The sequence below is a fragment of the Sus scrofa genome, chromosome 1 (genome assembly GCF_000003025.6).
Source record: "Sus scrofa isolate TJ Tabasco breed Duroc chromosome 1, Sscrofa11.1, whole genome shotgun sequence".
Lineage (NCBI taxonomy): Eukaryota > Metazoa > Chordata > Mammalia > Artiodactyla > Suidae > Sus > Sus scrofa.
In genome coordinates this window covers 51,981,793-51,998,037 of record NC_010443.5, presented here as the reverse complement: position 1 = coordinate 51,998,037, position 16,245 = coordinate 51,981,793, and the positions used below count along the sequence as shown (strand labels likewise).

The window sequence follows — 16,245 nt, the reverse complement described above, 5'->3', positions numbered from 1 at the left end:
TCAACTAGAAAAGTTGACCAAGGTTATTTTGGTACTGAAAGAAACTAAGCAAAGCTATGAAAGAATAAGAGAGCAAGGTATGCTGCGAGAAATTAATAGTGTTGTTAACTAGTGACTTAATCCAATCTGCATTTGATGCATGAGTCTTCTCTACAAAACTCCCAATAAATGGTCCTCTGTTATCTAGTAATAATTAGGCATCTCTAGCAACTCTAAATTTTAAGGAGAATTAAATACATAGCTATAAATATATATATATATACATATATATATATATATTCTTATGATACACAAATAAAGTAACTGTAACAACTAATAAGAACTTTAACAATGTCTAAAAGTAAACAATAGTGACAACAAACAAAACAAGGAAAACATCAAAGAATGTCAGTAAACATTTCCCTGAGATGATCATATCTGGGATAGCTTATACCAAAAAATAGGACTGTACACTCTGCTTAGCAGCTGGCACTGTTGGTCTTCTGTGTTTCTATGTAGTTTTTTAAAAGACACTGACATTTTCAAATTCCCTAGATGTATCTGAAGAGTTCAGAGGCAGAGTACTTTCCCCAAGGAAGATAAGTTTTCTGCTTTTACCCATACACTTTGCTGCAGCAGTATTTTATTGGTCAATAAAAACTCTTTATTGATTTTTTTGCAAATTAAATCTTTGACAACACAGATATTTATAAATTAAATGTACAAAGTTATTTTTCCTCCCTTATGAATCAATTCAAATAGAATTTTAAAAACAAAACATGTGCTGTTGAAGTAAATATGTATGAACATATTTACATATTACACAGCAACAGCATAAATAACTCAATGAATACATTTATTAAATGCCATTGTAAAGAAGTATATGCAAACAAGGACTTCTTAAGATCTATGTACCCAACTTCGATTATGACAAGATTCAGACATATTAAATTTTTTAAAATATCTGTAAACTACTCTAACAAATTGATAATATATTTGATAAAGATATCTTTGAAACATATCTAATAAATAGAATATTGGGAATGGTTATAGTCTACTAGATTCGTGGCTTTTAAAAAAGTGGGCATACTTTTGGCGCTAAAAAGTTTTGTTTTGTTTTGTTTTCTTTTTAGGGCCATTCTTGCAGCATATGGAAGTTCCCAGGATAGGAACTGAATCAGAGCTACAGCCACCAGCCTATTCCACAACCACAGCAGCACGTGAGCAGAGCTCCATCTGCAACCTATGCTGCAGCTTAGGAAAACATCAAAGAATGTAAGTAAACATCTCCCTGAGATGATCATATCTGGGATAGCTTATACCAAAAAAGGTATAAGCAATGCTGAATCCTTAACCCACTGAGCAAGGCCAGGGATGGAAGGCGCATCCTCATGGATACTAGCTGGGTTCTTAAACTGCTGTGCTACAACGGAAACTCCAGGAGGAAGTCTGTAAGAATTCTATTTTCTTTAATGTGATGCTCCATAAGTGTTATTATGCATCAAACACAATTATACACATGCACACAGTTTTAATCTGAATATATTAAATAATAAGCTCACAGAAAGAATTTTCTACAGACAGAAAGAGTGAATCTTGGCCTGTATTGCCATCAAAATTTCATTTGTTAAAGCAATTAGTAGTTGATTCTAAAAGAACAAAATTATATGTAACGATCTTTATGGGAAAAACTTATAAATTAATGAATGAAAAAAATGAACAATGAATTATTAAATGAAAAGGAGAGTGTTACCATAGAACCATCAAGAGTCTATTTGAAAGGCACTTCTAGAAAGAGGCAGCTATAGAACTGGATCTTCGAAGTACCCCATTCACCTTTTTTGAACTTAATCATAATATTGTCAGACTGCCATGATCTCACTAAAGGATTTTTATTTGTGTCGATAAAAAATGAAACCCTGAATACATTTTTATTCTTTCTATTAGGTGCATCATCTATTCCTTTGTAAATGTAATAATCAAATTATTTAATAACCTCAAAAAAGGAGGAGCTCTGCATAATTCCTCTCCATAACTGGTAAAAATTACTTTTTAAAAAGTAGCCATTTCAAGTCCCTAGAAATTGTCCAAAGGGCATATAGCAAATGGAGAAACATTTATTCAAGAAACTCTATTAAATATCCATAAGAACAGCAAGGGTCTGTGGCATTTGAGTTGCAACTCACTCCCATCCTTCTCCCAGCCAAGGTCAGCAAGATGGAAATCCCAACACATGGGCTCTCTCTACCTTCAGTCTCCAGGCAAGGGCTATAGTATCCACCCCAGAGTGGAAGGCCACTAGCACTTCTCATCCCCACTTCCAGGTCTGTGTTGCAGAAGCTCTATTCCAGGCAAGTGCATTTGAGTGGTCAAGGGCTCCCTTCCTCTACCCATCTCCCAGCTGTAGGGTTAAATCTCTACCTCTGATACAGCAGGCCAAAATTTTTAGACCCCAATCATCCTTGTCCCAAAGGACAAGGTCTAGCTCATAGGGTAGAAGTTCCAAACCAGGAAAAGTACATCAGAAATACAGGGATTACTGACCCAATCCAGTGCCACATTCACTGAGCAGAAATGTCCATCTGAGAGAAGCCAGTATGGTCCCTAGCCCTAGCTCCAAAGCAGTGCATGGAGTTCTGACTAGGTAAGACATGAGTCATCAGATGAAAGAGCTCTGTATCTTTTAATAAGAGAACTGATTTTATGTACAACAGATGTTGGGGGTACTCGAGCAAAGCACCACTGTGAGAAAGAATGCAGACGTTGGTACTGAGCCAAAGGAGAAGACTGATAGCTCCATGATTGCAACAAAAGGAACAAAAGAGAAGCAAGAATCTTAACAGAAAGAACCAAGCAAACAAATAAGAAGAGCTGGAATTGGAGCAGGCTTTAAAGACTGGCTCTAATATAAGCAAAGTAACTAAAATCTTAACCAGGAGATCAAGAAAAGAGAAAGATGGTTAAAGATAATCTAGCTATAAACACTAGCATCCCTGGTGGGAAGGAGGCCAGAGTGACATGTGCATGTCAAAAGCTGTGTCTGGTGAGTAGCATCATCAGAGACTGCACACTACATGGGAAATAGGTTTCATTGAAATAGCAAAGCCAATTCACTAAACAAAGAAAGAAGCAAACAGGCAAAAACAAGCCCTGGGAGTGGGGACGGAAATCAGTATCCAGATTTGCTACAATATATCACATAAAATGGCCACTATTCAACTACGAATTATGAGACATGCAAAGAAACAGCAATGTGTGACTTACAAAAAAGAACAAAAAACAAAACTAAGCAACAGGATCCCCCTCAGAGAGGACCCAGATGTTGGACATACTGGACAAAGACATTAAAGGGGATGTTTTAGATACGTTCAAAGAGCCAAAGGAAACATGCTCAAAGAATAAAGGAAGTTATGACAGCAACATCTCATCAAATAGAAAAAATAGAGAAAGAGATATAACTTATTAAAGAAATAAAATTATTCTGAAGATGAAAAGCACAATAACAAAAATAAAAATTCACTGGAGAGGCTCAATATTAGATTTTGACCTGGTAGTAGAAAAAAAAAAATCTGTGAACTTAAGGATAGATCAATAGTGATTATGTAACCTGATGAAAAGAGGGAATAAAGGAAATTCTTAAGGCTAAACAGTAATATGAATTAAAATTTAAAAAAAACTCTGGTAAAGATAATTTCACAGGTAATTATAAAGGTATAATTTCACATTTCTTCTTTGTTACCTTAAATTATTTTAAAGCTTTCTGGATTGTCTAAGGAAAGTTTTTACAACTTGATGTTTTACTCCTCTCTGGGACAGCACAGCAAAATAACAGACACCTTGAGAAATCTGATCAATTAAACCACTTAATGAAAGTTCCCCTCTCAATGCAACCTAACATTTCCTCATTGATATGTTTATATGTACAAACTTTTCTGTTTAGGTCTACACTGTCTTTACATTCTTACAAAAAAAAAAAAATCCATCATCAAAGCATCTAGTAAAAAAAAGAGAGAGAGAACATGAAAGTGGGTCCAGGCAAACTCTTACAGTCATTTTTTCAAAAGACTGAAGGTTGAAAATTGTGATCAGATGACTCATCATGCCATAGACTAAATATGGATAATTCTGAGAGATTTTTTTCATACTAAGAATAAATATTTAATGCAATCATGCAAATCACTTAAAATGGATATGATTCTACTAAATTGCTTGTCTTCATCTAACCCTAGTGAGAGGAAAAAACAAAACAAAATAATTTTGGTATCTAAGCAGCGTCTATGACAACAAAGTTCTTTATATTGCTAAGAATGATCCGTCCTACAGATAACACCTTAGGGTGAGGCCAGTTCCACACTCTGCACTGTCCCATTCCACCCAACCTTTACATTTCATGAGGTTTTTTTTAACCTCCGTAAAAAACATATGTACTATATCAGCATATAATTTAGCATGATTTATATAAACAAACATGAGTGAAAAGGAAGGAGGAGCCAGGTTTAAAAAATCATGAATTTTGTAAACATTTCACACAATTAATTACTATCTTGATATAAAAAAGGTTTTTTACACATAATGGTTAAAAGGTAGATATGGTCAGCTTTCACATTTAAATAAAATAAGAAAATGTTCTGTTTTCAGAATATTGCTGACATTTATTATAAAATACTCTTAACATATAACACCTGAAATTTTTTGAACGAAAATAAAGATTAACCAGAAAGGTAGCAAGGTCGTTTTTTAGTTGCTTTATTCATCAGCCAATCATACCCCCCAAAAGAAAATACTGATGAAAATTTACAGGAAGTCCCAAAGAAATTAAGTTTTTTTGTTTTTGTTTTTTCACTTTTTTTTTTGTCTTTTTGCCTCTTCTAGGGCCGCTCCTGTGGCATATGGAGGTTCCCAGGCTAGGGGTCTAATCAGAGCTGTAGCTGCCGGCCTATACCAGAGCCACAGCAACGAGGGATCCGAGCCGCATCTGCGACCCACACCACAGCAACGCCGGATCCTTAACCCACTGAGCAAGGTCAGGGATCGAATCTGCAACCTCATGGTTCCTAGTCGGATTCGTTAACCACTGCGCCACAACGGGAACTCCAGAAATTAAGTTTAAAGGATTCAATTTAGTTGATTTAGTAAGAGCAAAGTGTTAATGCTATCAAAGGAGTTATATAAATTCAATACACTGCCACCAAATAGACAACAAAACAAACACAAAAACAATTTAAACAGACTGTGGGGAAATCCTCAGTATCTCTATATATTTACGCTTCCAAGATGGAAGCAAATAATTGTAATTATGTCTGAGACTGTGCACTCATATAAAACAATCTCTTATTATAAACTTGTGTTAATTGCAAAGTGATTCTTTATGATGAGCCATTTTTCTTTATAAGCAAGAACACAATCTCCCAAATTACTAGAGGTGATTTAGGCTAACAAGTGAAGTTTTAAAATAAAATACTGCCAGGCTGTAAAAAACATGATCATTAATACTTTTTGCTGTACCAATAAAGAAATGCTTATATGTTAGCTATCTTTAGGTCTCGTAATATATAACTAATATTTTAGTCACGTTATTTACCAATTTAACAGACTAAATTCATTATTGTTATATTGGTCAAGACGGAAGCTGCTTTTAGGAAAGTTTTATTCACCCTTATTACTTTCCTCTCATGCCAACTCCCCCTCTCCACACACACACACACACACACACACACACACACCCCACACACACACACCCCACACACATTTCCATAAATTATAACCTCTCCACGAAAAATAAAAGATCTTAGAGAATTAAGGAAAGAAAAGCAATCAAGCACTTTCCTTAATAGTTACTCTTTTTAACACCACTAAGACCGAATCTGGCTTCAGAAGTGTCCTTGGACTAAAAAGGCAATTCATTGAACAATCTCAATAGGCTAAAAAGGATTTTAATGAAATTATAATAAAGTGCTTAAACATAAACAATAGACTCATTCTAATCAAAGTGAAGAGAATAATTGAAGGTAGTTGTATTTTTCAGGTCTTTTCATTCTACTTTTAGCCTGAGAACCAAAAAAATCCAACGGAATCCTTATTACAAAGTCAGTAATCATAATAAGCAGAAACAACCCATCACTACAGAAAGTGCTGGCACAAGCTGATCAATCTGGCCCACCCCATGGGAGTAGCTGAAGTCTTTCCACCAAGTCTGCAAAACACCAGCATAACTTATGTACTTAAACTTTTATTCCTTAAAGATTTTTAAATTATCTACATTTCAAATGTAGACGCATCTAAAGTAATATTATTCATGAAACTAAAAGGATGATACTTGAATTATGTTTTTTTATAATATTATACATTACAGCTATCCCCTGCTTTTTGAAAGTTCATGTCCCTCCTCTTTGCTTTAACAAAAGACCTACACTAGCACATGTTTTCATTTAACAAAAGAAATTTGAAGAGGATTTTCACTTTTATCAAAAAAAGGGGAGATGTGAAAATAGTGTTCAGCATTTGTTTTGTGGTGGGCTCTTACTGAGGTAGCACATCCTGAACAGAGAGAGCGGTACCACCAAGCTCCTTCCTCAGGAACCACAGTCAGCATCAAGCCATCAAAGCTCTGAACTGTGTCTTTGAGCCTCGGTACTTCATCTTAACTCATGCTGGGCATCGTAAGCAACATGTGTCCAGAGGTAATTGTTTCTTTCTTTTATGCCATTTGGGATGACTCAACTTTCATAGGAATACTCTACTTTCTGATAGTGGAGGAAACCTGTATTGCATTAAAATAATAGTCCCTAAAATGATTTCACATACCGCTAGTGGTATAGGCAAACACACAGAGTGAAAATAACTATCCTCTATAGTTTTCAACCTGATTTCTTTTTCATAGAAAAAAATCTACTGAACATAAAACCGCATCAAGTTTAAAACACAATTTAATGTTCAATTTTATATCATGCTTGCTACCTGCACACTGCAGTACATAATCTAAAGTTTAAAACAGTTAAACAGAGGCAGGTGAGTTGATATACTGAACCTGAAATACTTATTGCCTCAATCTTGTATTAGGAAGCTAATGAGCTCAGGGAAATTATAATTTATACCAAATGCAAACTGGTACTAAAATTTATACCAATTGTAATTTATTTGGTATCAATTTTAATTTATACCAAAGTGTATAGTATGTGTACAAAGGACAGGCTAATTGAAGATTCTACTCGTATCTGGCTTACTGAGTAGAGTCGCTGTAGTTTCCACAGCTGATAAGAGTTAAAGGTAACATTTCATTCCCTTAGGGAGTGATTTCAGTGCATGAGGGAGAAGAAAAAAGTAAAATCATGGTTCAATATGACAACTCTGCTACTTATGTTCTATAGAAAAATCATTTTATTCAGAGCTCTTGATTGTATTTCGATCCATTCTCTCCACTAAATCATGACATCCATTCCTTCTTCCATAAACTTTCAAATCACCTGCCTATGCATCTAATGAGTGCCAAGAAAGGTAGACCCCATTAAACCTTATTGTTTCTAAAGGTAGATGGATTATCCTCAAAATTCAAAGAGCTAAAAGGACACATGAGTTTCATTGTGATTTAAATTATATTAAAATATCACTATTCCCATGAACTCAAACTACCCAGATTTCACCTATCAATGCAAAACTCTGTAATGCTCCTAGATGCTGATTTTATGTTTTTTTTCCATGAGAACTGGGAATGAGCCCTTCCTAGCATGTAATTTCTTTGTCAAATACAGTGATTAAAAATACTAGGTGAAGCATTCACTTAATAAAGTTCACAACATTGTAATAACAAATGATAGAAAAGAAATCATGGATTCTAACCACTTTGTCCTCCTTTCGGGAAAGCATCCAAGGAAGCAGAGAAAAGAAAGAGGGAAAAGAAGAGAAAAACAAAAATAAGGCATATATTAATAAACAGATTTTAAGAAAACAATCATATGATACTTTAAAGTGTAAAAATACAGGTATTTTGAAAAGCATGTTTGCTCTTACCAAAAAAATAGTCATTGTTCAATCTTTCATTGGATATATGGATCCTGTCATATGTTAGGTACAAAAGTTGAGCACAATAATTTCTGAAGTTTTTACAACTTGGATTAGTAAACCTACATGTAAAAAATTCTTCATAAAGAAAACTTGATTTACCACCATATTTAACACACCTATTACTGAAAAGACATATTAAAATGAATACAATTTGAATGAATAATTTTATCAAACTACTCAAAGCATTTCTAGTCACAAATTGGAAAAATCTAAGAATGAGAAATGTTAGTAATAAATAAAAAATGAGAAAAGAAATATGTTAACTATTTTACCTATAAATTATTCCTCAAGGATGATTTTTTTGTAATATGCTTTTCAATATTTGCTATGTCACAGGAAAAACAAAATTTGTATTTTAGTTTTCTTTTGCCCAAGATTAAAATAAAGTTGTGCTTTATTTTATTTTGAGTATTTTTTGAATGTTTTTGCCAAGATTGGATGGATTTAGTAAAGATGAATGAACTACATTAGGTCAGGGTGTCTGCTGCAAAGGATAGGTGTCTCTTAGCTCAATTTCCTTTAAACACCTCTCCTATGTAAAACATGAGTTAGACTCTGTTATTGGCTTACTTCACACCTGATGTATGAAGTCGAAGGCATTCAGCAGCTATGGGCACTCAGCCACCATTAACGCTCAGCCCTCTTGCATGCTACCATTCAGTGCCTTTTCAGATTTAACAGTATCCTTCCCACACCAGTCGTAAAATATTTTGAATATCATTATTTGTAAGAATTCATTCCAAAATAGTGTATTTGAGAACTAAAGAAGGGAAATTTAACAAATAGGTCTTGTGCACTTTTTATGTGCACGTATGAGGATGAACTAGAACAAATAACTTATATGAGGAAGAAAAAAATCTTATGTGACCATAAGAATGGAACCTAAAGAAAAATTAAATATGCATAGTTGTGAATTAATTCTCATAACAATCATATGTAGTAATTACTAAAATCCAGTGCCATAAAGAAGCTTTTGTTTAGAGAAGTTAAGGCTACAAAGATACTAGCAGCCTTACCATAAGTAAAATAATGTATGTATTATATTGAATGCCTTAATTCCCCTGGGACAGATTTTAGAATAGTATCCTACTTACAACTCAAATACAGTACCAAAGAATACAGTGTCGATTGGGAGGTTCATTTTAACTTTGTGATTTTCCAAATTAGGAAGACATAAGTGGGAAAAAACAAAACAAAACAACTGAAATTTAAAAATATGCATTTTTACAAACTCTTTAAACACCCAAATAATTTCCATGAGATAAACATAGTATTGCATTTCTTTAACATGAGAGTAAATACAAATTTACTCTCATAGAGGATAATAATTGCTTTACACATGATTATATTGGGTTAAATTTAATGCCAGACAATCTACCTTTATTTTACCTTCCTTCATTCAGAGACATATGTTGCAGAAACTAAAGATAGGGGTTTTTTGGTTTTGTTTTTTTCTTTTTTCTTTCTTTTTTTCTTTTTTTTTTTTTTTTTTTGGACCAGGATTGGCCATAGAAACTTTCAAGCGTTTCATAATTCATAATACTAAATCTGCATTTAACGACATTCTTCAGAAAAACATTTGACTCCTGCAGGTAATCTGTTAGTTTCGAATGTAAATCACTTATTAAACTACACCCATAAAGAAAGCATCATTTAGACGTCATTCTCATCACAAGTTCACCGCTCTAGTCAAGACGGGAGGGGCGCGTCCCAGTGTAACGCTGCCTGCTGCTCCCCACGCGCATCGGTGCCTGCGAGCAGAGCCGGCTTTTTTACTCACGCTGTTGGACCTCAGGGAGACGCGGCCCCCACAGCGAGCGCAGAACCTTGTGCGGCAGTAGGAGCACAGGTGGCCGCACCCATCCGCAAACTTGGTCTTCCGGCAGATTCCACAGGTTGGAGCATCGTCTTTGTGCTCGCCCTGATAACGCCGAGCTTCTTCCCCTATTTTTCTCACTTGTTCCTTATAGCTTTCAAATTGTTGATGCAGTCTCCTGGGCAAAAAAAGACAAGGGTAGTCAACTAAGTAAATGGTAGAAGACGGAAACAAAAACAGTTTTTCTTTTCTTTTTTTTTAATCAACCTAAAATGACAAAGTTTATTATTTTGGAAAACAGAGAAATATAACAGAAGAATCATAATGGCAACAGGATATATAGTAGCCTAGCAGTAGAGTAGGAAATACATACATAATGTGGGATATATAAATGAATAAGTGAATGAATAAAGAAATGTGGGTTTTGATCATGAATCTATTAATCTTTCCATGGAAGCAAGAATTCCTCCTAGGGTGAATTATATGGTATATAATATACCTCAATAAATCTGTTTAAAAAAAAAACAAAAAACTTCTAATAATACAGAGCCACAACTTAAATGCACAAAAAAGATTCAACTACATATGCCACAAATACTAAACATCTACTATTTAATTTAAATAAAAATCAGGGTCACAAAAACTGCGACAGAGGTCCCTAAAAGCAATACCAAATGTGGGCTGTGTGATCTGATCTGTACTTTACAGAACTTCTAGACTCAGGAACTGTACATTCCCTGTAAGAAACACTCTTTGCTAGTAAAACAGAAAGCAAATGCTGGGCTCAAAGCCTGCACAACAGTTGCTCCTAAGAAACACTTGAGAAACATCTCAGTCATAATATAGAGATTACTTTCTCGTTTTTTTTTTGTTCCGTTTTGTTTTTGCTTTTAAGGGCTGTTTTTCTCAGTGGAATAGAAGTATGGCTATTTGCACTAAAGGAAAACATACAAATCCATTGTCCCCATGAACCTTACCTCCAGAGGTAAGAATCGTATGAACGTGTTTTCTGTTAGTTCCACCACTGCTTATTAGGTCTGGACCTTATAGAAGTTGATTCTATAAAGTCATATAGAGTCAATATCATTTCTTCCTAATAGTGGAATTATGTATCTACTCCATGTCTCTGCTTCTTCCAACAGGTGGCTTTCAAATTATTTTGACTAAGTTTCAACACTTTAAAACTACAGTCATATATACGCATATAACTGAAGCAAAAATTATACAAGATACTAAGCCCATCTATATAGAATGTGCTCTGGTATTGCCTTATTCTGTTTGAAGTTTAATACTGATTACCTTTTTAAAAAATTTTATCACAGTAAATTGATTCCATGACCTATTGTTTAAGAGTGATGTACCTGGGAAATGACTGTTTTAAACATCTCTAGGCAAGCTGTCTTCCACAAAGTATCTTCCTTCGCCTCCACTCCTGGGGAGGTTTACTCGGCATTAAATACCCCATACAGTACACCGAGTGTACTGTCTCTATGTATATACACATTATAGTTAAGCTCACTTAGCTTTTCTGCATCACATTAAAAGGTTTGCAAATATTCAGATTTTTACATACTCCCAATTTTGCTTGATCTCTTCCGGGGTATATGTATAAGGATTGCTACTACTCTTTATGGGTAACTAATAAGGTGGGACAGCTAAATTTGTTGAGGCAAACCATTTCCCCAAAGAATGTCCACACTTGATACAACTGAAGTTTCCTCCCCTCCTCATCAGTCCAAATCCCTCTATCTTTAACTGCTACAAATGGATACCGTTCCCTCTTCTGTACAGACTGGCATCCAGTGAATCCCCAGAGAAAGCATGCCTTCCTTTTGTAAATGACAACTCAGAGAGTTGTCCTAGGGCCTAACAGTCATTGGCTCTTACACCAAAAGAGAAACTCCCGGGAAATGGTTAATCAGCTGTCTCTTTGTATCTGAGCTAGTTTGCTGGACGTGAGTCTCCCCCTGGATCAGAGAACACATTCGCTATTGTTCATTCAAGCAGTTAGCTTCATGCTCCACATCTGAGATAAGTGTGGGCCACTGGTACTCCCTGGAAACCAAATCAAATAAGTCAAGTCAAAGCACTGTAGTGTTTGCAGTGTTGGGATTTCATTATTGTTTCCTTTCAACATCAACAGCTTTTGAGCAGAACTTTAACGATTACTTTAAAAATTCTGAACTCCCTTTCCTGCTTTGCCAATGGATACTTTTTCCATTTAATTCCCATAATTAAAGCAAGCATACTTCCACTAGCACATAAGTAGTTTAGAATCTGAAACCCTTCCCAGTTTAAAGGCTGGCTAATTTCAATTCATAGAAAGATAGTGTGATAGTTTATTTAATGAATGCAAGAATATCTGATTAATTTATTGAGGAATTATCTGACCCATTACATTTTTTTTTTACAGTTCAATCACCATTAATCTAGGATCAAGTTGGTAGAAAACAACCACAAATCTGAAAAAAATATACAAAATAGCATTGGAAATCTTAAAGCTTCTATTAAAGTAAATAATTATTAAGGGGTATGAGCAAGGAAATATCTCTAATAAAGGAAACAAATAAATGCTAAGCAGAGAGGGAGTGCATGAATAAATATTTATTGTGATAACCACCAAATTAAATATATGTAAATATAAATGAGAAGGAGAAAGCTAGGCTAAGGAAAAAGCTTTCCTATAAATTTATAATAACATAGAACATGAGTTAGGATGCTGGCAAACTTTACGGTAAAAGGAGAGTTTGTAACTATGTTAAACAGCTCTAATACTGTAGCAGGAAAGTAGCATAGATAATATGTAAATAGTAAGCATGATTGTGTTCCAAAAAAACTTTATTTATAAAAAAAAAAAAAGACGGTAGGCCATATGTAGCCAGTGGATCAGAATGGCTATCATTAGAAAGAACACAAATAACAAAGAATGTAGAGAAAAGAGAACTCTTGTTCATACTGTTGGTGGGAATGTAAATTGGTGCAGCCATTGGGGAAAACTAAAGATAGAAAAAAACTAAAAATAGAACTACCATATGACCCAGCAAGCCCACTCCTGGGTATATATCCAAAAAAAAAAAAAAAACCCAAAATACTAATCTGAAATGATATATGCACCCCAATATTCATAGCAGCATTATTTACAATAGCTAAGACCAGGAAACAACCTAAGTGCCCATCAACAGATGAATGGATAAAGAAAATGTGGTACATATATAACACAATGGAATACTCCTCAGCCATAAAAAAGAATGAAATTTTGCCACTTGCAGCAAAGTTTGGATGGATGGATGTGGAAAGCATTATGCTGAGAGAAATAAGTCAAATAGAGAAAGATGAATACTGTATGATATCACTTAATGTGGAATCTAAAAAATACAACATAACTAGTGACGATAATAAAAAAGAAGCAGACTCACAGATAACAGAGAACAATCCAGTGGTTACAATTGGTGGGGAGGGCAAATCAGGCATGGGAGAGTAGGCGATAGAGTACAGACTACTGGGTGTAAGACAGGCTCAAGGATGTATTGTAGGACCTGGGGAATATAGCCAATATTGTATAATAATTGTAAAGTAACCTTTAAAAATTGTATAAGAATAAAAGATTTAAAATAAGTAAATAACTTCACATCTTATATTGAGTGCACATGAAGAATAAGAATAAATGTGGATTTGACTCACAAATGAAAGTATTTCTGGGCTCAGGGAAGTCTTCACTAGGAGGAAATGTCCATTTTTTGATCATGGCTAACTGATGGTATGTGAGCACAGCTGACTCTGGAGAAGCAAACACTGTGCTGATGCTCTGTGCTCAGCCATGAAACTCATACAGACCTATACTCCTGCTCAATCACACTTCCACTCATTTTCAACTCCTCTATGATATTTATTCCCCCAATTGACTTCAAGCTACTATGTTCTTCCAAAAGGCTTAAAATGCTCGTTGGCAACTTGTAAACCCAGGGCTGGTCTGCTGTGTGTGTGTGTGCGTGTGTGTGCAGCTTAGACTGTGGGGCCTCCCAGGCTATGTGTTCTAGGTGGGCAGGAATCCATGACTCCTTCCCCAGAGGCCACAGCAAGAAGATGGGTAAGCTGAGGCTTCTTGATTGGGGTCTGAAGGTGGGGTCTCTGGCTTCTCACTTTCTCCATGGGATACCACAGAGGGGTGTCCTATTCCAGTCTCATCAAAAGTGGGAGAAGGAGTTCCCATCGTTGAGCAGCAGAAACAAATCTGACTAGGAACCATGAGGTTGAGGGTTCGGTCCCTGGCCTTGCTCAATGGGTTAAGGATCTGGCGTTGCTGTGAGCTGTGGTGTACGTTGCAGACATGGCTCGGATCTGGCGTTGCTGTGGCTCTGGCATAGACCCCTAACCTGGGAACCTCCATATGCTGTGACTGCAGCTCTAAAAAGACAAAAAAGACCAAAGAAAAAGTGGGAGATAAATCCAACTATTCTAAGTTTCTAAGGACAGTAGCCCCAGGGGACAGTGCTCCTCTCCTAGAAAGACGTACCCCATATTCATGAGGCCATTCACACCGGCATCACTCAGACCCTGCCAGGACTCCCCACCCTCCTGGATGCCACGCTTTGGGGCCTGTACTCAGCTGTACCCTCCTCTCGTGTGCATTTACAGTTCCTTCTCGGACTCAGCAAGACATTGCCACAGGGAGCAGAAAGAAAGAAGAAAGACCAGGCTGTTTTTGAGCACAAAACTCTGTTACAAATCTTCACATCTCTGCCTTCCTGGGTTCCTTCTACTTTAAGGTAGGACTCAATTATTCTGCACTGAAAGAAAAAGACCAGCTTAAGTCTCCATCAACCTCTCCAATTTATTTCCCAGGGCACGTCTCCTTTTTACCAGCAAACACCATAGAAGGAAAGCCAGAGGGAAGGCAGGCAGTGAGGAACAGCTTTATGACTCCCACTTCTTCAAAATCTACTTATTCCAATACCTTCTGCAATGCGCTTCTAAACTGTCTCTTAAAAATCAACTTTAATGCCCTTTTCTCAATTCATATTCCCCTCACATCACTCTGATATTGCACACTGCCAAGATGTTGTCCTCATAATAAAATATGTTTTTGAAATCAGGATACTGGTAGCGAAACTACAAACAGCGTATTTATTTATTTTTTGTACCCGAGGTTTTAGTGCTTTAATCCATATCCAATACATGACAGTGTCCTACTATGAATAATAAATGGAAATACATATTTTATTATATGGGATTACAGTAAATGTGAAATGGCAAATGCAAAATCTTTTTGTGCAATTTATTTGTACATCTCAATTTCAGAATGAACCCTATATTCTTATCAATTAGCAAGGTTGGCAAAATGTATCATCACAAATCTCTGATTGAAATTATCTACATTGAAATGGAGTGTTCTAAAATATGCCATTGCTATCAAAAGAAAAGCACTGATATTAGAGTTATCTTGTAGCTCAGTGGGTTTAGGATCCAGTGTTATCACTACAGCAGCTGTGGACTGGGAACTTCCACTTGCCAAGGTGCGGTCAAACAAGAAAAAAAGAAAAGTATTGACGTAGAAACCTTGGTTTTCTTCCTGAATGTGATTTTCCCATTGTTTTACTATGTAATAATCTTTGCATTATTTTAGTATCTGTGCTCTCAGTTCAAGGAGCTCAAAGATTCCAGTTGTAAACAAGTTGTTTGGGTGATTAACGGTACATTTTTAAAGGAAATAGCGGTGAATGCTCAAAAAATGAATATTATTCCATAAACCAATCTTTTTTTTTTTTTTTTTTTTTGGCTATACCTGCAGTATGCATTTTGAAGTTCCTGGGCCAGGGATTGAACCTTCAACATAGCAGTCTCCAGGGCCACAACAGTGAGACAATGCTGGATCCTTAATGTGCTGAACCACAGGGAACTCCCCCAAATCAGTCATTTATTTATTATTTATTTATTTACTTATTGCTTTTTAGGGCCACGCATGTGGCATATGGAAGATCCCAGGCTAGGGGTCGAATCAGAGCTACAGCAGCTGGCCTACACCACAGCCACAGCAACTTGTGACCTGAGCCATGTCTGTGACTAACACCACAACTCACAGCAACTCCGGATCCTTGACCCTCTGAGCAAGGCCAGGGATCAAACCCCCATCCTCATACAGAAATAAATGAGATGCCCAGTTAATACCTATTTGTTGATCGCTTACTATAAGTAGGGCGTATAGGGAGATGCTGAGTGACTGGTGATGATAAGATGAAGAGGAATATTTGTAATTGGCAGGACATCTCATTTATTTCTGTTTTGTGTTTTTCTTTCTCTGTCCCCACAGTAGTCAGGAGCTAAAGGACAACAATCCTCCCCTTTCTTCCTGGCTATGCTTTGGGAAGTCTAGTCTAAATTTCCCTGGGGTA

At 36.0% G+C, this 16,245-nt stretch overlaps 1 protein-coding gene across 48 annotated transcripts in view; it reads right to left on the bottom strand.

Annotated features, from left to right (window-relative positions):
- The window catches only part of RIMS1 (regulating synaptic membrane exocytosis 1), a 461,317-nt gene that overhangs the window by 248,419 nt on the left and 196,653 nt on the right, over positions 1–16,245 (bottom strand). For 45 of the 48 annotated variants that reach the window (XM_021073077.1, XM_021073090.1, XM_021073092.1 and 42 more), the window contains 2 exons: positions 9,821–10,034; positions 7,816–7,827 (listed from right to left, as the gene is read on the bottom strand). In XM_021073077.1, coding sequence (XP_020928736.1) covers positions 7,816–7,827; positions 9,821–10,034 — 226 coding nt within the window. The remainder of the gene's footprint in view (positions 1–7,815; positions 7,828–9,820; positions 10,035–16,245) is intronic. The other 3 variants (XM_021072889.1, XM_021072886.1, XM_021072906.1) reach the window with 3 other exon arrangements.